Raw genomic sequence first — 23,124 nt, forward strand, 5'->3', positions numbered from 1 at the left:
CCTCTCCGAACCTCTCCCTCTCCTCTCCTTTTCTCCAGTAGTCAATACTTCTCATTTGGATTCTGTTCAGATTTGGAATAGAACTCCAAACTTCAGCATTGTCCACAAAACTCTGGGTGGCCTGGCACCACATATGACAAGCTGGCATGTTATGTAAAAGCCCTGAGGCCCTTATGAGGCTACAGGATGTCCTGCTGAGTAGCGTAAGGGATAACAGCAATCTTGAAGGAAGATAAGTTTTCTGGTGGCAGTCACCTTGAAATAGTAGAATTTAAAAGGCCAAGACAATTTTTTTTCAGAGGAAACCTGCAAAAAAATAATTCCATCTCTACAAAACGTTTAAATTTAGAAGGCAGCAAATTTATGCCAAAGAAAGGATTTTACTTTAATCTTTTCCAGGTAGCTCTCGTAGACACTGCTGTTTCTGAATAACGTGAATAATAGTTTTCTTTTACAAAACCTGTTTAGCTTAAATATGAATAGCTAAAGTTGGGAGCTCTGTAATGGCATTACATTACTGTCATCTCCAGGAGTTAATTACGATGAGCAGTCCCACCCACTTTTAGAAGCAGATAGACAGGAGGAGAATAGAGGCCTTCAGAGCTGGGAGAAACGAAGCGACGTAAGCGAGGGGAGAAGAATAAATGCTGAAACATGCACTTCTGGGTTAAGCATGGCTGTGAGTTCTAGGAATAGAGATATCAGAACTCTGCTTTGTGAATTTAAATGGTTTAGAGTTATTTAAAATAAGGTAAACAATAAAGGGCAGCTAGCTGCGCTGATAGGTGTGCACACTGCTGAGCTACTTGGCAGCATTTGGAAATTAATTGCTTGGGTTCTGTAAGCACTTGAGCAAAGTGAAAGTGGTGATGTGGTAGGCGATAAGAGAAATACAGACGAGAAATACAGGCAAGAATGATAGAGGTTAAGTGCCATAGTGAGAATCAAGCTCTTCCTTTCCTGTTTCACTTTTCCTCCCTCTTCCTTTCCCAGCTTCTGCTGTGATGTCAATAGCAGTGGGTGGTTTGGAGGAAATGCTTTCAAAAGTTAGTCTCCTCTGCTCCCACAGCTTGGACAGAGAGCAGGAGAAACCCCTTGCAGCTTCCTGGGGGACTTGAAAGGAGCTTAGCACCCCTGCGCTGCTCATGCTGATTCATTACAAGTGTACGTCACTGGTAGGATCCCAGATTCCTTACGGTGCATCCCATACTGTGAGGAAAGCATAAGACTGTGCCAGTCACTTTACCATGATCACTAGCTTGTTTGCTTGTTTTAGTTTTTAACACTCTTTGATTTAGAGTGCCAACTAGAAAATCTCTAAATTAGTTTATTTGCATTTTGAAACTATCTGTAAACGGAGCTGCTTTTTTGGTTTGGGTTTTGGTTTTTTTTAATCATTAAGGTCACATAAAACTTGCAGAGACAGCAATCTCTAGGGCTTGTTTATGCCTGCCAGAATTATGAAATAAATACTTTGTCATAAAAAAAAACGCATTCACTGGATATTCAATTACTCATGGGTACCAGTTAGTGAAACAGAGTGCCAGTAACTCAGCTCCAGTTAGCTAAAAAGAACAGAATGCTGAAAAGGTAAACACCTGTATTAATAAATGCAAGCAAACTGCACAATATTGACATTTTCCCTGAGTCATTTTCCTTAACTCTCCAAATGTGAGGAAAAGGCCAAACTCAGGCTAGTAAAGTAGCTTTTTAATTTTAATAGCCAGTTGTTTTAAATGAGATTATAAGAAAGCCTACATCTCAGAGTTACTGTTGCTAGACTTTTTGCGCTCTTTAGAAGTAAAACATAGCCATCAACAGGAAGATGTGTGTCCCATTCTTCTCTTGCATCATTTCAGCAGCATAGCGAAAAGGAGTGGTTGCTGGCTCCTCTTTCTGTGACAAAGTTGTTTATTCTCAGCACCAAAGGAAATCAAAACCAGAAGCTAAATACTTACTGGGGGAATGAGACGTGAGAATTGATGATGTTCTTTTCCCTGCTGCTTCCTGTCATAATTATTTCCATTTTATTTTGTGAATGTATTCCATGGTGGAGGGTTATGCATGGAGAAGTGCAGTAACCCGAAGCGCCCTGGCTCCCTCATGCTTGCAGACTTTCTGAAATGCCTTCTGGCTAAAAGTGCATTTCCAAACAATTTCATCTCTGTGCTAGTAATATGGAGGGGAGAATATTCTGATAAAAAAATTATCTAGTCAGTTCCAAGTTAGCCTTTTGAAAGTATCTGTCCTGCAGTAGCTGTTTCTTGAATTCAGAGCACTGTTGATGCAGTTTCTGTCTTGAGATGACTGCTGTAATGCAGATTTCCAGAAGTAACATAACTGGAGGAACTGAAAAGCTCAATTTTTGTAAGATTTGCTCATGATTCTTGATTATAGCAATGTCCTACATCACTTTGAAGACCGATTAGATAATATTGGAGTGAGAAAAAAATCAAGAAAAAGTGTGGGAATTTGGACTTTGTTAAGGGGGAAAAACAGACTCTGGTTTTGTACATATTTTGTTAAGAACAGGCTGAGCTCTGATGATAATAATACAGGGTCAAGCCTTCTGCTGCCACAGGCAATGGCGCTGTACAGCTCTGTGCACAAACATTTTTGTCTTGTTGTGCATTCTTCAGATGTTATGGTTTGCCTTGCTTTTGGTTCTCCAGGTGTATCGGTTACCTGTGCAGGACTGCCACAAATATTCGGACTGTGAGAAGTGTGCCCAAGCGAGGGATCCATACTGCGGCTGGTGTGTGAGAGAGGGCAGGTGAGTGCTGCCGGTGTCTGCTCAGGTGCAGGCGGTGGAATAGCTCAAGTTTTGACACGTGCTATGGGTTACTGCTCGACGTAGTGATCTCAGCATTTTGTACTCAGCCTAACACTCCAGATAGTGATTTAATTTTATTCACAAAGACATTAATATCAGTATTCTATGCACACAAAAAAAATCCCCGTTTACTTATGCAGATTTGATTAGTTTGGGAAAATATATACTTTTCTGCTGATGCTGAGAATGATTATACATTTTCTAACTGTATGTTTTATCTCTCTTTGAACTGTACAGTCAAATGTTCTTCCAGATAATAAAAAAATGCTCCCTATTTCAAACTCAGAAAATATAGCATGTATTTTAAGTAGATCAGTAAAGTGCAAAAAAGAACACAAATGGAAAAACTGTTTCATGTCTAAAATAAAGTGTGTAGCTCAAAAGCTGGTTTTATATAAACTTCATCTATCAAGACATGAGGCTACAGAGGACCCTCACCTACCTGTAGGAGAGCAGAAAGTGGTATTTGGCTGACTATCTGCAGAGGTTCACTGCAGAATGAATATTCAAACACATGTAAACTAGGACAGCACTGAACTGCTCTGTAATGTCTTTTCTTTGCACTCTGCATTGATTGGAGTGCCGAGAGGGAAAAGCGTTCCTGCAGTTCTCTTTTTGACTAAGTTAATTAACCCCTTGGCATGAGTGGTTGGGAATTCGTGATTCTAACTTCTTGCTGTTGGAACAAAGGGGATGTTTGATTATAATATGCAGATGAATTTCAGGCTTCTACCTTCCTGCCTGAAAATGTGAACTATTGCGTTAGGTTACCTATCAGCCTGATGTAGCATAATATGGAGCACTGCAGAGAAACTTATGCAGTGTGTGCAGGTTTATGTAATATACTGTAAATCCTCCAGCCTGGGTTTCAGTTGCTGTGGATGAAACCTGAGAATCTGGAGTATAACCTCAAACTCCTCCTGGGCTGCTGGGAGTTGAGGGTTGTGTCATATATCATAAAAAAGGCAATTTTCCCTAGATTTCCCTTCAGGTTTCTGATATGACCACTGACCTCAATATTTCAAAATATTAATGGTTTCTGAGAAGAGGCAAACATGAATTTTCACATTTGCTAGTATTTATTTTGGATGGGGAGAAAAAAATGTTTCATTTCTATGTTTAAATGTTTAAAGTCTGTCTCATGCTCACACACAGCACTTAGTAGTGTGTTTAGGGATGTGTTATGTGAATGTAGACTGTATGTAAATTATTTGTTTAAAGGAGTTTTGACAGAGCTGTGCAACAACTGCACTGTGTTAAAGCCCCTGATGATTTAGTAGTCTTCTGCTGCAGCAACCAGAGGTTCCACAGCATTTGCTCCTAAACTTTGCACAGAATGGAAAGAATATGCATGAGACTGTCCCTACACACACTTCAACAAACTTTTGTATCCACATATGCAACTTCTGTACTGCAGCATCTCTTCTTCCTGTACTTGAGCTGGGAAAATCTCCCAGTGTTTTTGGTGCGGCTGCACAGCCACTCTTGTCTTCCTGTAATTCTAACAGTGCTTTGGCAGGGAGAGGTCTTAAATAGTGGCAGGAGGTAATGAAAACATGCACTGTGAAAGTAACATTTCTAGAGCTGTTTCACAAGCTCTCCACAAGCTTGTATATCTCCAGCAATACTTCTCTGTTTCATCTTACTCTCATGAATGTTGTCTTATCACTGACAACATACAGATGTCTGCCATTTGACTTGCAGAAAAAACAGGCTTTGCCCACTCCTTCAGAATATTGTTATATATTACAATAAAGGTTATTCAGCTTGATTTCAGATGATCAGGCAATAGTTCCATTGCCTTATGGTTCCTGTGCTAAATATTACTTCCTCCTTATGGATTTGGGTTGTCTAATTCCAGGTGGTGTCCAAAATAGTACAGACACTTGCTTTTGACACGTCAAACCATCAATAGTTGTTACACCACTTATTCTGTTAAAAGTTCTTTAATAGCAACCCCACTAGTAAATATTAAAGCAGATTTGTTGTCAGAGTCCAGCTATAATATTGCTTTGCTTTGGTTTTTGTTTCTTTTTTTCAGGTGCACAAAGAAGGCAGACTGTGGAACAGCCGATAAGGAGAATCACTGGCTGTGGAGTCCAAGTGGCACATGTGTGACTATCATTAGTGCAGACCCTCTAAATATGAGTCGCAGAGCCCCTGCTAAGGTATAACAGGAAAATGCTTTCCTTACATATTCTTAAACCACATTGATGTGACTACCAGGAAGATGAATATCTGCATTTCTTTATGCACAGTGGAGACCAGGAATAGGATAGTGTTTTCGATATCTCAGTCTCTGGCACTTCTCACAGTGCTCTTTCTTGCCTGCTGTTCTTGCAGGTTGCAGTTTACGTTTTCTTCTAAGAAATTTTTGAATTTGACCTTCTGTAAACCGAAGTGATGCACTAGTGTGGATGATAAAGCACTTACATTTATCTGAATATTATGGAAGTGTTGCACAGTGTTGTATAACCCATAAAAAATAATTGGTAGGGGAGATTTCATGCTGCCCTTTGAGCTTACTTGAGCATGAACTTAAGTAAGCAGTGAAGCCATAAGCTGTTGCTTTAAAATCAGCAGTGGATTTGCCTACACAGTGAAGTCTGACTGGGTACATGGAGAAGGTAAATTCAGCATGCAAAACGACTCATGCAACAAAACTGAGTTTTTGGAGTGTGACCAGGGTGTTAAAACTTGCTCTGATTTCAAATGGAGCATGCCAATGCAGACTGAGGCCTTCCCAGGGATGCTCAGCAAGTAAAATCAGTAAATGGCTTTTAATTCCTCTTAATCAGAAATAAAGAAACTATCTGCCAAGTCACCTTAATTCCATTTCTAAATGATGTAAATAGCATTGTGTTAAGGCCATTTCTATGTTGAATAAAGACATTAGTAGAGTGCAATTGGTTTCAATGAGAAAGGGATGATTGTCATTTCTACTGGCAATAAGAAATGGAAAAAGTTAAACTGTATAATGAACACACCTGAAACATTAAGTCAAGGACAGCATCCAAAATTTCATTTCAGTTGTTTCCTCTTTCCTTGTTAAGTTTTCCTATCTTATTTTGCTTTTAGTTCCTCACATACACTCTCGTGGAGGAGGTTAACATCTCACCATCACTCAGAAATCCTTTCTCATCAGTAGTGATATATCTCAATGGATTTTTTGCAGAGTACATTGAGTGTTGAGGAAGCCATGTTTCTGTTCATCCCTTTCAAACTCCAGCATTTCTGGTCTATCCAGCTTTGTTTCCATTATTCTGTAGTAACACAGAAGGTTAATGTAATTTTAATTAAGTTTGTCAGGATTTAAGAGTTAACCACTCTGTTTAGTGTTGCTAAACTGGATGCTGAGGACAAGAATAAAAGGCTTTAGGTGTGTCTGTACAGACATTTTTGTTCTGATCTAATGCATTGACAGGACAAGAGATTTTTGTATCAGTGTAATTCAGCAGAGACCCAGCCTGGAAAAACTGGTAGAGATACAAGAAGAAAAGATTACCAGATGGGAAGAAATAAAAATTGAAAAGGAGAGCCATCTTCTGTGATGCTAGCTAAAATATCACCACTGACCAAAACAACAAAAAAAAAAACCCCCAAACCAAACCAACAAAAGCAGTTGAAATACTGTGATTATAAATCTTACCAGCTCTTGGCTCATTTCTTCCAAATATTTTACCCTTTTTAAATTGTTTCCAGGTGGAACTGACTGTAAGTCCATTGCCCATTTTGACTGCAAGTGACAATGTTTGCTGTACATTTGGGGGAACAACACGTTCTGCTCAGTTGAAAGAAGGGGTTATTATCTGTGATCCACCTGATATAATTCCTCCAACACCAAAACATCAAGGTAAAGAAATACTGCTACCCTCCATGGATAATAAGAGAAAAGAACATAGACTGCTGTTTCTAATGTGATGCTCTTATATGAGGTGCATACAAGGTGGTGTTTTTTCCTCTCCAGTCCCTTTCCCCAAATAGTCTGTTGCTGAACTGTCCATTTGCTCAAACTTTTTGCATTGATGTATTCACAAGCTATAGCATTCCCAGTGTTTCTGCCAGGAACCTGAAACAGTAGCTTGGTAGACACATAGACATGGAGCCAGAGAGGTGCCATTCTGTGTCCCAAACAAACAAAACCCAGTTACTCTAATCTGAATTGCGACGTCAGAAAAGATGCATATGTGCTTCAACTGTGAAGCTGTTCATGCCTGATGTCTTAGTTTTGCTCTAGTCAACAGTACTTCAGTGGCTTGTTTTCTAGTCACAAGGCTGTCCTTTCTATCATAAAGCCTTCTGCCTCTTCTACTGTGTGTCCTACAACTTATGCAAGAGTAAGCCCAGTTGAAAACTACTTGATCATATAATTAAAGACTGCATCGTTGTTCTGAACCACTGATTACAGGCTTAAGATCTGTTGCCAGCCATAATTTATTTCATGGATAGTGCTTTGTTGGTGCTTTAATTCATGCATCTTGATGTATAAACACATGGACTGAAACTGGTTACACAGCACTGTTTATTATGTATCAAGTTTTAACAACTGAAAAGAAATAACAAACAAAAACAGGTGCTCTTACAGCTTGCAGACATACCCCTGAGGATAAATCTTTTATATCTATCAAAGCAGTCATGAACTATCAGAGCAGTACTTGAAAGCACTTTTTAAGATAAGTTTCAATTCTCTTAAGGCTGAAAGAGATCAAAATCCAGTTGCAGTTGCAGGGAAAATAATTATATTAAAATCTTACTGTTGAGTTTTACACTAGCTGGGGCGTGTCACAGCGCTGTGTTATTTAGAGCCAACTCACATTCTCTAAATATTTTGTAAAATGGGACATAAAGTAATGGGGTTGATAAATATGACATCTCAGAGTTGTCCAGCATAAAATATGAGACTAGAAGCCTGTCAGAGAAGGCATTAGAGTAAGCAAGTCACCTAGAAATAATATGTCCCTCTAAGTTGGTTGCACAGGGATCCATCTGAAAGGATATTCAAAAGTAATATAAGGATGCTCGGAAGCTCAGCAGACACCAGCAGAAGGCAGGTAGCTACAAATTTAGGCAGTGCTCTGCAGAACCACAGAATAGTTAGGACTGGAAGAGACCTATGGAGATCACCTAGTTCATCCCTTCTGATAAAACAAGTTCACCTAGAGCAGGTTACACTGGATCATGTCCAAGCAGGTTTTGAATATTTACAGAGAAGGAGACTTCACAACCTCTCTGGGCAGCCTGTTCCAGTACTCTGTCACCCTCAAAGTAAAGATATTTTTCCTCATATCCAGATGGACTCTCCTGTGTCTCAGTTTTTGGCCATTACTCCTTGTTCTATCTGAACAGAGTCTGCCACCATCCTCTTGATACCATGCCCTATGCATGATATTTGTATATTCCTTGCAGCATGTGACAAAAAGTCCAGAGCCATCCAGTTACTCTTAAGAAACCCTACTGATGTTGGAGAAGTCTGGGCTGCTTTAGTTGTGGTTGGTTCCAAAAGGAATAGGACGTTTCTAGGAAGGATGCTTTTTCACTGCCCTATTGTTAGGAAATCCCCTGGCATTCCTTTGAGTCTGAAATATTCAAGGGGACCCAGTGCAGGCAAAGGTAACTTCCAGCCAAGCAGTTGATGGTCTTCCAAGAACCTGTTCAAGAAAGCAGAGTTTGAAATTGCTCAATAGCTTGTGAAATAGCTTGTCATAAGGGCTTAATGATTTCTGCAAAAAGTATTTCAAACAGTTTCACTGAGGAAAGCACAACACTTAGTTTGGTAATAATCCAGATGAGAAGTACATTTGCGGAGAAATCATGTATGGCAAACAGAAGTTCACAAGTGCCTGTGCTAACTTGGGGTTGCAAGCACTGTTGGACATTAACCACAAAGATCACTTGCTTTAATTCACGTGACAACAGTTTTAATTCAAAAATTAAAGAAGTAATTTTACACACAGACATATTCATATTTAAGAAAATGTTTTATTTGAAATGACTGTTCCTGTGCCAGCTTTCATCTGTGTTCAATTATCTCCTTACTCAATTTTCCATGTTCTTCTAGGCTCTTTAAAATTCTAGCACAATGATAGCACTACTGAGAAACACTTCCATAAAACAAAGCTATTCTTTAATTTTGCTTCTTCCCTTTTTTCTACCTCTGCTTTTCTTCTGAGAACCATATGCTGAAAATTTTGTTAAAGCTTAAAAAGACAAAACAGAGCTTATAGTTGTGAGATCCAGAGTCAACAGTATAGTTATTTACTTATGTCCTGTAAAATGATAAAAGTGTTATCATTGTATCATTCAGCTCAAGAGCTGAAAAATTCAACAACCACTTGGATAATTTTTTTTCTTTTGTGATAGATCATGTTTCAGTTCCACTTCAGTTAACCTTTGAAGAGAACAAGATATTTTTTGCATCACATACTTACCCTTTTTATGACTGTGAAGAAGCAATGAATCTTTTTGAAAATCAGCCGTAAGTATTTCAGCTTCTTAAGTGTTTAGATCCTGTAGCTTTGTGTGTGAGGTAACTGACAGCTGAGTTACTCAGTCATTTCAAAATTAAGCCTTTGGCACTCTCAAAGATTGCCAGTGTCCCAATCCTTTTTCTTACCTTTAAAGGCAGTTGAAAAATGGTTGAATGGCACTAGATGAGCCAGCAACACAAGGTGTGGAATAGAAATATTCATGGCACATATAATTAAAGGCCAGTTCGTTGGATTACCATTTCTGTAGCTGCTGATGTATCTGCAGGTGGATATCTGGATATGTGGATATCTGCTTGCCTACTGGTTCCCTGAAATGATAGATTGGTGCTTTAGGTTGTGGTGCTTTCAAATAGGACAGTCAATGCTGACTCTGTCCCTAGCATCTGCCCTGCTTGAGATGTTACTGCCCCATGGCAGGCACAGCCAGCCCAAACTCTTTGTTCAACTTTATGTATGAAGGTTGATCAAAATAATTTCCAGTCCTCTCAGGCTTGATCTCAACGTCTGTGCAAGATACTGTGGTTTTCTGATCCTTGCTCAAATATTTAATGGCTAAAGTAGCTTTTTAAATTTCTTGAACTGTTCTTATTATAAAGTTTTCAGCTTAACATAGTGAGGATGTTATAACAGACTGATCTACCCTCCATGAATAAATATGGAATTTCATTTACTTTTTCTGTCAGTGGGGGAAAAAGCCTGACAGTTTGTCATGACTACCGTGTTATATTTGTAGATGCTATTCCTGTGCAAGCAATAGATGGAATTGCCAATGGGACTGGAAGAGACATATCTGTGAAGAGTCCTCTTCAATACAGGATGTGATTAAACAAAATATGGTAACGTTTAAAAATAAGGTTATTAGGTTTTTATTAGAACACTTCAGTGTTTTGTTTGCTTTATATCTTATATCAGTTGGTTGAATTAGGGATTTAAAAATGATCCTAAAGTTAACTCCAGAAGTGTAAGGTGGTTTTTTTTTAGTGACAGTGCGGGGGTGGGAATTCGGGGTGTGATTGAGGAGGGGCAGTGAGACTGAATAACTCCTGAAAGGATATTTCTGTTCCTTTTACTATTTTGCTTCAATGGGAGGAACAAGATTTCAAGGCAGGGAAAGATAATCACCCACAGCTTTGACATATGCTGCAGTCATTTTTAGCATGTCTAATTTGAAAGGGTGTAATCAAATCTGTCACTGTATTTTAAGTATGAAGTTCTTCAGAACAAGCATTCTATTGTCCGAAGGCTGTTGGAGCTTATTGTGATAAAATTTTTTGTTTGTAATAATATATAAAATGTTTCTCTCCCCAGGAAGAAGAATGCCCACAGTTTCTAAACCCTGACCCTCCAATAATACCTATGGAGTACCAAACAACTGTGTATTTTGAGGGAAAGCATCTAGATTATTATCAGGTAAGCAGATTAATTCAAAGCTAGCTGTCATTTGAATGCAAGTTAAACTGCATCCACACCCCTAAACTAAAGCATTAGTTTATGTGCCTTGGAGATCCTGCTCGTGCTTGTTTTTAAAGAAAGAAAAGAGCTGCAGATTCAAGTTTGATACAATGTTGGCTACTGTAGTAGAGTCATCACCAAGAAAGAATCATATCTGGAGAAAAACATTTCAACTACTAAAATTGGAGGGGGCACTTTAAGACCTAATGAAACACTGGACAATTTTTTTTCATCTAATGAAATGAGAGGTGATGTAGAAATTGTGAATGTTTCATTTCTTGTTTTCTAATTAAATACTTGCTGGTTTTGTTGTTGTTGTGCTTAATTCAGTTTTCACCTTCCAAACACAAAAATGCACTCAGAAATTAAATTTTTCTTAGCTTGGATAAAATAATCTTTTGCTTTTGTGTGTGTGTGACCATCAAACCAGAAGATCAGGCATTTTTTCAACCATAGCAAAGGCTTCTCTTTCTCTGTACTTGCTTCCAGAAAATAAATTACAAATCTTCTGAGAAGTCAGAGTTTGACCTCAAGCTTTTAATTGTTTTGTAACCTAGACAATGCATAAAATGTTATTGTTAGTTGGACAAAAATGAAGCTTAAAAATCATTTTTAGGTAATAGCTCAAGTATTGCTATTATTTCTATTCTTTGTTTCTGTGCTGTCTTTGTGTAAATTGATGATAGATACACTGGGGAGGAATGCATCGATTTCTTTAGCTAGTGGCCATCTATCAAGGGAAAGAAGGCTCTTTTTTTGAGGTTTTTTTTTCCTTTTTCAAATTGAGGTACTCTATAGCTTATAAATCCTTTCTATCACCTCTGCTATGTCTGCCAAGGGATGGAAAAGGGTCAACAGGTCTGAAGAGCAGCCGTATAAGAAGGGTATTCAGAGAAGGGTAAAAAGAAACCCGTAAGCACTGTAATCGTAGGAAGACCATGCTGAGTGTCACTATGATAGACATATATGAAGACCTCGCTATATAAACATATGTTCAAAGATAAATGTTTTTGTTTGAAGACCTTGAAATATATACAGATGATTAAAAGAAATTGGGTGAATTTGGTCTGTTCTCCGAAGTGCTAGGACTGGTTCCTGCTAGGATGTCTGACTGTGTGCAACACAACACTTCTCTTAGAGGCCACAGCTCTCTTTGCTAAAAATTGAAGACTCTTCCAGAGTTTAAACTCATATTTCTTTTGTTTAACATTATGAAGAGCTGTTTCTCTGCACAAGAAGAAAATCTTTTCCTGCTTCCTGGAAATAAGTGGAAAAGCCACTCTCAAGAACAAATTCAGGGTAGATGCATAATTTAGATGTACTGAATTTGGCTTCTAGTGGACCCTCTTCCTCCAAGGAGGAGAAGCAGCAGCAGGAATCCAAAAAGTCCTTTGTCTAGTTTATCATTCTGTAATTAAGCACTTTAATCTTTCTGAACTCCTAGTAGCAAAAAGCCAATGGAAAAAACCTGTTGAGGTTTTTTTTTTTATTCTGTGAGATATCAATTACACTTAACAAAGGCAGAGACACATCCTATGGATTGAGTGCTTTATCATGGGTAGCAACATTTAACAATTTGCCTACAGAACAGACCTAGTATGTATTTATTTAACTTGGAACTGGGAAGGCTTACAAGGATTTCAAGTCTCTCTAAGTCAAGGTGAATACAGAGGCCCAAAGCTGGAAAGATGTTGGAGAGCAATGAGTGTCAAATGATGTCAGAGTAATTTTTCTTGGGTAAGAGCCATATGGGAATGTCATGTCTGTCATGGGATTAGCTCCATATATCCTGGTACAGATGTGCATTTTTAAGCCAAAACAATATAATGCCTTCAGTACCAGGTCTGGAATAGGCACACACAGTTACTACAGCTATATACACAGACCTCTGTGTGATAGCAGACAAATAAGGCATAAAATAGTTGTAATCATACAGGCACTCATGCCTGTGGGGTCGTGCTATCTGAAGCAGTAACTTTGATGACTGAAAATTCATTTGAGTAAGGGCATAACTTACACTCAGCCTTTGGTAAACATCTCATGGAAATCAGGGTGGCTCAGGAGAAGCCATGGATGGATATTTTGTAGGGGTTGGCCTGCAGCCCAAATGTAAAATAGCATTTGGCTTCTCATGTGGAACAATTTTGCTACAGGATATGCAGGGTATTACAGTGAGTTTAGAGCTAGCAGTCATGCAACTATGAGCACATTTAAGGTCTTTATTGATTAGAACATTGGTATATCCACTTTCCTTTCCTAAATTCTTGCTTAGAAAAAGCAAAAATTAATGTTCCATGGTCACTTTGAACTACTAGTTCTATTATCTCGGTTTAATCTGTGCTTTACTTAAAAGGCACAACCAGCCTTATCATGGGTGACTAAGTGCACTAGCCAACATTGTGTATATAAGCATCTTCATTTCTAGGTGGAGATGAGCAATAAAGGCCTACTTAGTGAGTAGGAGAGGTGAATGACTTAAAAAACTGCTATTGCAGAACTGATGGAGGAAGTATAAGCTTGCACGTTTTGTATGCACCTCCTAACTTGTGAATGCTTAAAGTACAACGAATAAGTCTCCTCATGAGGACTTCCATTGGAGGGAAAGAGATTAAAACAGAAGAGGCTGTTGACTGTTTTTCTGCCACTCCTACCTCTGAAAGAATTTCAGTAGGAAGGAGAGGTAAATTCAGGCTGTTGTCATTCTTTTGGGAATAGCCTCATCCAGGATAGGCAGTTGAGAGGAAAGTTTAGTACTGATCAATCATATTGCATGCAATTTCTGAGAGATGCTCTCCAGCTGAGTCCTTGAAAGATTGGCAAAATAGGAGAGACAGATGTACCAGCATCAAGATAACCTTATTAGCCCACCAAAGATTCCTGTTAAAAGTAATTTCCCATTTGGATTTGTCTTTGTCATGTGTGTCTGATGTGTAACCTGCTTCCTGGTGTTTGCTACATGTATCTTGAACCCAGACTGCCAACTGTGAGCTCTGTGGCCTTCTGCTCAAGAGCCTGGTATAGCAACTCCTGATTTCAATGCACTGCAGGTATCAGCTGTCACACACACAGAAGCTCCCCTCCTGTCCCAGAGCCTGCTGTTAAGCATGTGGGAAAGCCTTACACAGCAACAGCAGAATTTGAAACTTTTGAAAAACAGATGTTATATTAAAATATGTGGAGTAGGGAAAACAAGGCAGCATTCCTTAAAAAAAAAAGGATTTGTAAGGAGGTGCTTTAAAACTTGGAGTATGTAGATGTTTTCTGTAAAGCAAGAATGAGCTGTAAAAGTTTCAGACAAGTCTCAGTCAGTAGCTTATTTTCTATATGCAGCTTCTGAGAAGGAAGAAGTTCCCCTCTAACATAAGAAGTATGTTCCCCTCTACCAAAGTCTTGAGTCAGGCCCTATAACTGGTTAGAACACGTTGTCCTCCTCAGCCCCAAACCTTGGTGGGCTCATATCCACTGCCCAACCTGTCACAGTGAAGGTGCAATAGGAAAGCTCACCACTGCACTGACTAGATAAATCTAGTGACCCATGAGTTACCAGTGATTCCAGCATTGGAGAATTAGCTACAAATAAACATGCTGTGATGCTCATACACAAGGCATGGATGATAGGAGACAGTGTATTTAACCCCTGGAGCAGAAAAGAGGAATTGAGTAATCATTATTTTTTTGCCATGTGCTTCAAGACTCAGACAGCTCTGGTCAAAAACAGGGAGTAGTTCTTTACATCAACAGTGAAGTTCTCATGAAGTCCAGCAAGGCCATTGACAAGGTTCTGCACCTGGGTCAGGGTAATTCCCAATATCAGTACAGACTGGGGGTTAAATGGATTGGGAGTAGCCTTGTGGAGAAGGACATGGGAATGAAACATTAAATATGAGCTGGTGATGTGCACTTGCAGCCCAAAAAAAGCAATGGTATCCTGGGCTGCATCAAAAGAAGTGTGGCCAGCAGGTCGAGGGAGGTATTTATCTTCCTCCTATCCACTCTCCTGAAACTCCAGCTCTGGGGTCCCCAGTACAAGAAAGACATGGACCTGTTACAGCAGGTCCAGAGGAGAGGCATGGAAATGATCAGAGGGCTGGGTGAGAGCTAGAGCACTTATCCTATGAAGAAAAGCTGATAGAGTTGAGGTGGTTCAGTCTGGAGAAAAGAAGGCTCCAGAGAGACGCTTGTGGACTTTCAATATATAAAGGGGGCTTATAAGAAAGATGAAGAGAGACTTTTTACCAGGGCCTATAGGAAAAGGGAAAGGGGCAACATTTTTTAAACTGAAAGAGTGTAGGGTTAGATAGGATATAAGGAAGAAATCTTTTACAAGAAGGGTGATGAGTGACTGGAACAGGTTGTCCAAGAAAGTTGCGGGTAGCCCACCCCTAGAAGTGTTCAAGACCAGGTTGGATGGGGCTTTCAGCAACCTGGTCTAGGGAAAGATGTCCCTGCCTATGTCAGGGGTGTTGGACTAGATGATCTTTAAAGGTCCCAACCCAAATGATTCTATGATTTTGTAAAGGTGAAGGTTATCTTGTCCCCCAGTGGGATCTGATTTCATAAGTCTTTACCAACAATACTATCTGAAAATATCCTTGCTACTCATTTCTTTCTAAGATTCTTCTGGCAAAGCTGTTTGCACAGCTATCCTGTGGGGAGGAAAATGATCCAGCACAGAAACGGTGTTGTGGGGTGATGTGTTTGGTTTTTAACCAGCTCAGTTCCTTGACTGAATCACAGAACAGCCAAGCTGAGAGTTTTGCTGGTGCAGTGAAGGTCGGTATGTGCTTCAGCCTTAAGACAGTAATTAATGGATTTAGGATCTAAGGACAAGAGAGGGAAAGATAGTGCCTAGGAGTCAGGAATACCCTTAAACTGGTGCTGCCATCGAAGACTTTCCTGTGAAAATACATCTGGAGCCAAAGTAAAGCCAGAAAGAGCTGAGAGATGTTCATTCCTGTTTCCCATGCAGTTCTTGCATTGCTGCTTTGCCCAGAATCCCTACAGAGCAGAACTCACACAGCTCTGTTAATAACACATCTGATGTGTGAAGCCATCCAGTGTTTACATATCCTAGCTTTTTCTTATTGCTCCCTAAAATGGAGTGCTACATATGATCTTACTTTTCTTGAACTGCTTGTTGTGTCCACCCTGAATGAATGTTGGTGGAGTGCATCAAAGTACCAGATTGCTCTGACTCAGTATTTCACTAGCACTGCTTTAGATGACTGTAACTGGTCAGCCTACTGCATTTGGTCTTAATTACTTCCATAGCTGAACAGGATATTGCCTGGTGATGTTTACTATGCTTGGTGATGCTATACAAATTCTAAACTGAACTTTTCTCTTCCATAGGGTAAAAAATTTGTAGTTGGAAACAGCCAATTTGAATTCGAAGCTCCTGTTGATGAATCAGATAATGGAAATTTTTCATTCATGACTAAAGAGGTAAATGCAAAAATATGATTCACCTACCAAATATACTCAGTTCTTCTTCTAAACTGTTCCAGTAGCCACATGTGTCCAAAATTATACAGGTAATATGGGTTTCCCTCAGAAAAGAAAGTCACCTCTGATAGAGATTCTCTTTTGGCAGTAGTAGTCAAAGGCAACAGTTTTAGCTCAGAACTCCTGGGGTCTCCCATCAAAACCCTCAATCTTTCTTCTTCATTTCTCTACACATGCAATCCATGGATTTATGGAACTGTCCCTGGAGGAATTTGAGACCATTACTGTTTTATTCTTCACATTTTATGCAATCTGGTAAAATCATTGAGGCCTCACCTTGAATATTGTGTTCAGTTTTGGTCACTGCAATATAAGAAAGATATTAAGCTATTAGAGAGTGTCCAAAGGAGGGCAATGAAGATGGTGAAGGGCCTTGAGGGGAAACCGTATGAGGAGCAGCTGAGGTCACTTGGTCTGTTCAGTCTGGAGGAGACTGAGGGGAGACCTCATTGCAGTCTACAACTTCCTCATGAGGGGAAGAGGAGGGACAGGCACTGATCTCTTCTCTGTGGTGACCAGTGACAGGACCCAAGGGAATGGCCTGAAGTTGTGTTAGGGGAGGTTTAGGTTGGATATTAGAAAAAGGTTCTTCACCCAGAGGGCAGTTGGCTACTGGAACAGGCTCCCCAGGGAAGTGGTCACAGCACCAAGCCTGGCAGAGTTCAAGAAGCATTTGGATGATACTCTCAGGCACACATTGTGACTCTTGGGGATGGTCCTGTGCAGGGATAGGAGTTGGACTTGATGATCCTTGTGGGTCCCTTCCAACTTGGCATATTCTGTAATTCTGTGAAAATACAAGAATGATTTCAGTGCTCTCCCTCTCCTCATCCCAATTAATTATCTTTCCCATTTTGCATCTGTAAAAATGGGAGTGGTAAGAATGGTAACAGCGTGCTGTTGTTTGGCTACTTAGTAGTGTTATGATTTGGTTATTAAAATTATTAGAGAGATGCCTCTGCCTGAATTAAGGTGCAAAGGAGACCATGTCCCAAAATCAATAGTATGGATTTTTATTTAATAGTAAATGTTAGGCAGAGAGAGATACAAAGAAATAGGGAAAAGAGAGAGTTCAGCAGGAGAGAGAGTGACAGAGAGACAGATTAAGTAGAAAAAATATCACCACTCTGTGGACTCCAACGGCATCCCGTTCTTCTTCTTCTTGTGGTCTTTTCGGTGGTGAGAGTCCCAGTCTTGTCAAAGTGATGTTTGCAGTCTGGATCTGTCACAGGAAGCCCAGGGCAGTGAGGGATCCTGGGGGGGAGGGTTTCTTATGCTTAGGCTAGGTAGAAATGCCCCCAGTATCTCCCCTGGCATGAGGAATTTTTTTAGAGGATGATATAATACTGGATCACATGACATTACATGAGTCTTTTACACCTTGTAAGATGTTACAGCTGCCTGTTACATCAGTGCAGTTGAGTCAATTATGGCCCATCAGCAGAGATGAATACCTTGAGGCTTATCGTGAATGTTTGGTACTTCCCGGAGAGGAGTTACCACAGCTGAGTCATTTGTGTAAGGACAAAGAAACACTACCCCACCTCAGAGGATTTACCTCTTTCCTTATCTTGTTCAACACCCAGCTTGTAGCCTGAGGTGGTGGGTGTGCACACCCTCAGCGCCTGGGCTTTGGCTTGCACTTTGATTGCTTGAACCATTAGCATTTCAGTCTCTCACACTTGTTCTTTTCCTGGGATAATTGGACAATAGTATTACCTTTATCTTATTTCAACTTTCAGTCACAGTCCAAATTAATAGGCATATTTGGGTAGGCGGGGGCTTTGGTGAGCAGTTGCTTCTTTGCACAGTTTGCGGACAGTGGACAAAAGTCTTTCGGTGATTTTAACAATGTTTAAGCCACTAATGATTTCAGTCTCTCACAAGTAGTTATGCTTCTTTCACTCTGATTTATTTTACTGAGAAAGGATATAATATTTTAAAAATAGTCTATTTTCTCAGCTCAAAGTTTGACTCACAAATATAATGCTGACTTTGTCTTATGAGCTCACTAACAGTAGTTTTGAGAACTGATGAACATTCGTGCATCATTTGTGCCTAGCACAAAGCATTTGCTTTATAAAGCCTCTGAATTTTTCTTTGCTCTTTTTCCTTCCTAGTAATTGTTACTGCTGCTGTCTTTCAACATGAGCAGAAGCTCATGTCTTGGAGCACGTGAACCTTGTGATTTGGCTGTAAAATGAGGAGGTTGCACTGCAAAAGATGTGAGAGATTTCCTCTCCATGTGGTGCGAGTCTGCTGTGCCCACAAAAGTAATGGGGCCAGATGGTGTGGGAAGGGAGAACTCAGCAGGGTCAGCAGCTATACTTACTGCATCTGAACAGTACTTTTGCTGCTTTGATACTTATAACCAAATGTAAATTAAATTAATGATAAGCGAGTATTCAGATATTGCTGTCCCTTGGTACTTGAAAATTCTGATTGTGAAGGATTAGGTTCATTAAAACATTTTTCTATAAATGTATTTGGCCAAGATGAAGAAAAGACCATAAGGCTTGAGAGAGTTTCTAAAACTTTCACAGCTCTGATTATTGAGAATCATAGAAAATACATGAAATCAACCTTGCCAAATGAAGGCATAAATATCTCTATTTTGTCGTCTTTTCCAGTTCTCCTATAGTGCAAATGAAACTCTACAACTTAACTTATCCATAAGAACAGATAAGGTCAAGATTGACAGCAAACTGATGGGTAAGTATGAAATATGGGATTAAAGGGAGGTTAATTACAGTAAACAGAAATCTATTCCTTCATAATTTGGAGTCATGAATAAGAATGTTTGTAGGTTTTACTTGTGTGGTTGAAACAAATCTGACAGATCAAAAGTGATTAATACTAAAGTAATGCATCAAACATCAGTGTTGTCAGCAAGTTGGCTGATAACACCAAGCTGTGTGGTGTAGTTGACACACTATAGGGAGGGGATGCCATCCAGAGGGACCTTGACAGGCTGAAGAGGTAGGCCCATGTGAACCTCACGAAGTTCAACAAGGCCAAGTGTAAGGTCCTGCACATGGGTTTGGAGAATCCCAGCCACAAATACAGCTGGGATATGAAGGGATTGAGAGCAGTTCTGCAGAGAAGGACTTGGGTGTGAAAAGCTGGACATGACCCAGCAATGTGCATTTGCAGCCCAGAAAGCCAATCGTATCCTGGGCTGGATCAAAAGAAATGTGACCAGCAGGTCGAGGGAAATTATTCTCTCCTCTACTCCACTCTCATGAGATCCCACCTGGAATAGGGCATCCAGCTCTTGGCCCACAACATAAGGACGTGGACATGTTGGAATGAATATAGAGGAGGGAAGGCCACAGAGATGATCAGAGGGCTGGAGCACCTTTCCCATGAAAAAAGGCTGAAAGAGTTGGGGTTGTTCAGCCTGGAAAAGAGAAGGCCCTGGGGAGACCTTATTGCAACCTTTCAGTACTTAAAAGGGGTTTATAAAAAGGATGGGGACAAACTCTTTGCAGGGAGTGTTGCGATAGGACAAAGGGTAATGGTTTTACACTGAAAGAAGGTAGATTTAAATTAGATGTAAGGAAGAAGGTTTTTACAGTGAGAGTGGTGAAACACTGGCACAAGTTGCTGTGCTGGTTTCAGCTGAGAAGTTTTCTTCACAGTGGCTAGTATGGGGCTATGTTTTGGATACCGGAGAAGTGGTAGATGCCTCATACCTGGAAACACTGAAAGTTAGGCTGAACTGGGCTCTGAGTAGAATCATAGAATCAGAGCATATCTTGAGTTGGAAGGGACCCACAAAGATCATCGAGTCTGGCTCCTTGCTCTACACAGAACAATCTCAAAAAAGCATTTGGTCTAGTTGAAGATGTCCCTGCTCATTGCAGGGATTAAATAGATGACCTTTAAAGGTCTCTTCCAACCCAAATTCTTCTATGATTCTACAATTCTATGATTCTATGATTTTTGAGATTGCTTTTGCTCTGAAGGGCAGTGCTAATAACAAAGCTTCATAGTTCAAATTACTTAAGTAGTTTGATTACTGTTTTTTTCAATTACCATTTCCCTTCCTCAAGGCACTTTCCTCATAAAATAGCAGAAAGGGGATCATTCTCACTGTTGCTTATACAGACTTCACCTGAAATCTCAACTTTTAGCTGTATCTCAGCTTAGACAGGTTCTGCAGTCCCTATGTCTGCTGGCAATACACAGAAACATTGTGTGCTTTCAGCTCATTATTTTATTCATTTATTTATATGACAAAAAAAATTATAGCTTCATGACTGGATATCTGATAAAAATTTCTTTATGAATATAAATTTCTTTATTTCTTTCAACATACAACAATGAAGCAATTATGTCTATGAGTCTAGTCCTGAGCAGAAGTAAGGAAGCTCCTTCAAAATCAGTGGAAGAAATCTAGGAGCTGAGACCTACCTTACTGTCCTTTGGACTGAAGTTTAAGGCAGAATACTGCAAAAACTATAAGGCAACACACTTGTTACTTGTGTGATCGGTCAACATTAGGAAAACTAATACTAATACCCCAAGTAATTTCCTCTGCAGATTGAATCTTCAGACCCTATTTCTCCAGCTGTACAATATTTAAATTTATTCCCTTTCTTTTTGGCAGCATAGAACTATGTTGTTAGAAGATATTCCTTATGTCTCTGTGTGCAATGTTAAAAGTACTTAAAAGAGGATCTGGCATGAATGTTACAGGGAGGTCATATTACAAACTCCCACTGTCTTAATTTCCATTCCAGAGGCTGTCATTTTTAAAGCTGCAAAATTTTGACCAGATATTCCAAACATCTTTTTTTAAGTCTGGGAAAAACATAAAATCCCCCAAAAAGTAGTTAAATTATTAAGGAAATATTATCATTCAGATTGAAATATAGAACCCTTGCAAGAGGGGAATTGAAAAATTATCAGAAAATGTCTCCTCTTATTATAAAAGAGATTTTTTTAAATCCAAATTCTCTCTGTCTTTTAGACTTTCTTGCAATATGAAATCCACACTGTAATGTGTTTTTATGCATCTTGAAAAGAATTGGCTTTGGGTATATGGTTGCTTCTGAGAAGCACCTTTGAACCTGCCAGTGAAAGAACCCTTTCTTTGTACAACACTTAGTGAATACTAAGTTGTGATAGTGTTTTTACATCTCAAGCCATCAGGGGTTCTGAACAGTATGAAATCCAATATATCCCTTTTATCCTTTGTCCTTTTTATCAGTGATATCACAGCTGGTATCTCAAGGTGATGGATAAGAGTCTGAACCTAATGAGTGGCCTGCTGCTGGTACATTTAATGAGCTGTTCAGTGAACAGGGGGAGTGGTTAATACTTTAAGGCCATGGCTTTCTCCATTGCATTTATGCAACTGGATGTGAGGGATGTCATGACATTGCAGTGCTGACATTGTTTACTGAGGGATGCGATGAGAATCCCTGTCCAGCCAACGAAGGATAACAAAGTAAACATATTCCCATGCTGTACCTGGTGGCCATGTAGCAGTGTGGGTGAGAAGTGCTGGGTTTAGGAAGTCAAGGAGAAGATTTGTTTGACAATATTACCTTTTCAAGTGTCTGTGCAGTAGCAACCTTTCAGAGAGCTAGAATAATAAAGGAATCTGGTTCCCACAAAAGCAATTCACAGCATAGATGTGAAGAAACTTTTCCTTGCCACTGTCCACATTGTCTCTTCTGCTTATAAAAGCAAACAGCAACATACCAGGGCTGTCATACTGGTGCTTTTCCACAGCACTACATTTACATCCAACATACAGAGCGGATAGCCGACAAACAAACTGTTGGAAATATTGCTTGGATTATGTTTGTTGTTCAGTGACGTATCAATGTGCTCAGTCTATGAAGCAAATTATGCTAATCCTGCTTTGTGCAATTCCTTGGAAATTCAAGATAGAGATTGAATCAAATGTATGCTCTTTCATTTTTCATTGTTAGAAATACCAAAGTCCTTTAGTTTTGCATACACCTCCAATTACCCTCAACTGTATTTTGCTGGTAAAGTTACTTGAAATCAAGTGGATATGCTGATTAGAGGTAGGAAGGGTTAAAACCAGGCTTTATCATTGCATCAACTCTTCAGTGTAAGGGAAAGAATAAAAACCTGTTATTATATTAAAGACTAGTTGTGAAACAGAATACTGAGGGTTTAAAATATATAGCGTTTAGAGAAAAACTGCCTGTATGAGATTACATGCTCTCCTGCAAGTGGCAGAGAGACAGTAGCCAAGATTTGGGCATCTGCAATATTGTTCATGCCTCGCAGGAAAATGAGGCCACTGCTGAAAAAATAGCATTGTCGTTTTACTTTTTCATTTCAGTAGAAATCTGACATGGTTGTCTCCTGGAATTAGGTTTTAAAAGCTACTGCTGTTGTTGTTATCTAGGAAAGTATCAAGTGCATTGAAAATGTTAGTGACTGGAAGGTGGTTTTGCCAGTCTCCTTTCTAGTGTCCTGCTCCTCTGAGAACAAAAGCTTTCTTTAAATAGACATTTTTAATGGCCTTTACCATATGGAATCTCAAAGGGAATTACCCTTGTCCACATCTGTTTACTTTCCTTTATTTTCTGCATCTTCAAGGATGAACCTTCTTTGAAAAACAACGAGTGTCACTAAGGTTACTGTTTCGTCAGACATAATGAGCACATAAACCACATCACTACTGGAAAGGGGAGATGTTGAGTTTCTGTCTTGTACACCCCTGTGCTGTTTTCAGCTGACGTAGTTAGTGTTCTTCACAGTGGCTAGTATGGGGGTGTTTTGGATTTGTACTGAACACAGTACATGATATGTACACATCTATGATAACACAGAGATGTTTTTGTTGTTGCTGAGCAG

The 23,124-nt window shown here is 39.6% G+C and overlaps 1 protein-coding gene across 1 annotated transcript in view; it reads left to right on the forward strand.

The window, feature by feature from the left end:
• PLXNB2 (plexin B2) overlaps window positions 1-23,124 on the forward strand; it is a 78,261-nt gene that overhangs the window by 2,520 nt on the left and 52,617 nt on the right. Inside the window, exons 3-10 of the mRNA XM_027679593.1 lie at window positions 2,673-2,773; window positions 4,875-5,001; window positions 6,536-6,686; window positions 9,194-9,308; window positions 10,055-10,157; window positions 10,630-10,731; window positions 16,126-16,218; window positions 18,909-18,990. Coding sequence (XP_027535394.1) covers window positions 2,673-2,773; window positions 4,875-5,001; window positions 6,536-6,686; window positions 9,194-9,308; window positions 10,055-10,157; window positions 10,630-10,731; window positions 16,126-16,218; window positions 18,909-18,990 — 874 coding nt within the window. The remainder of the gene's footprint in view (window positions 1-2,672; window positions 2,774-4,874; window positions 5,002-6,535; window positions 6,687-9,193; window positions 9,309-10,054; window positions 10,158-10,629; window positions 10,732-16,125; window positions 16,219-18,908; window positions 18,991-23,124) is intronic.

The sequence above is a fragment of the Neopelma chrysocephalum genome, unplaced genomic scaffold, assembly GCF_003984885.1.
Source record: "Neopelma chrysocephalum unplaced genomic scaffold, ASM398488v2 Primary Assembly neopelma1_45, whole genome shotgun sequence".
In the NCBI taxonomy this organism is placed as follows: Eukaryota; Metazoa; Chordata; class Aves; order Passeriformes; family Pipridae; genus Neopelma; species Neopelma chrysocephalum.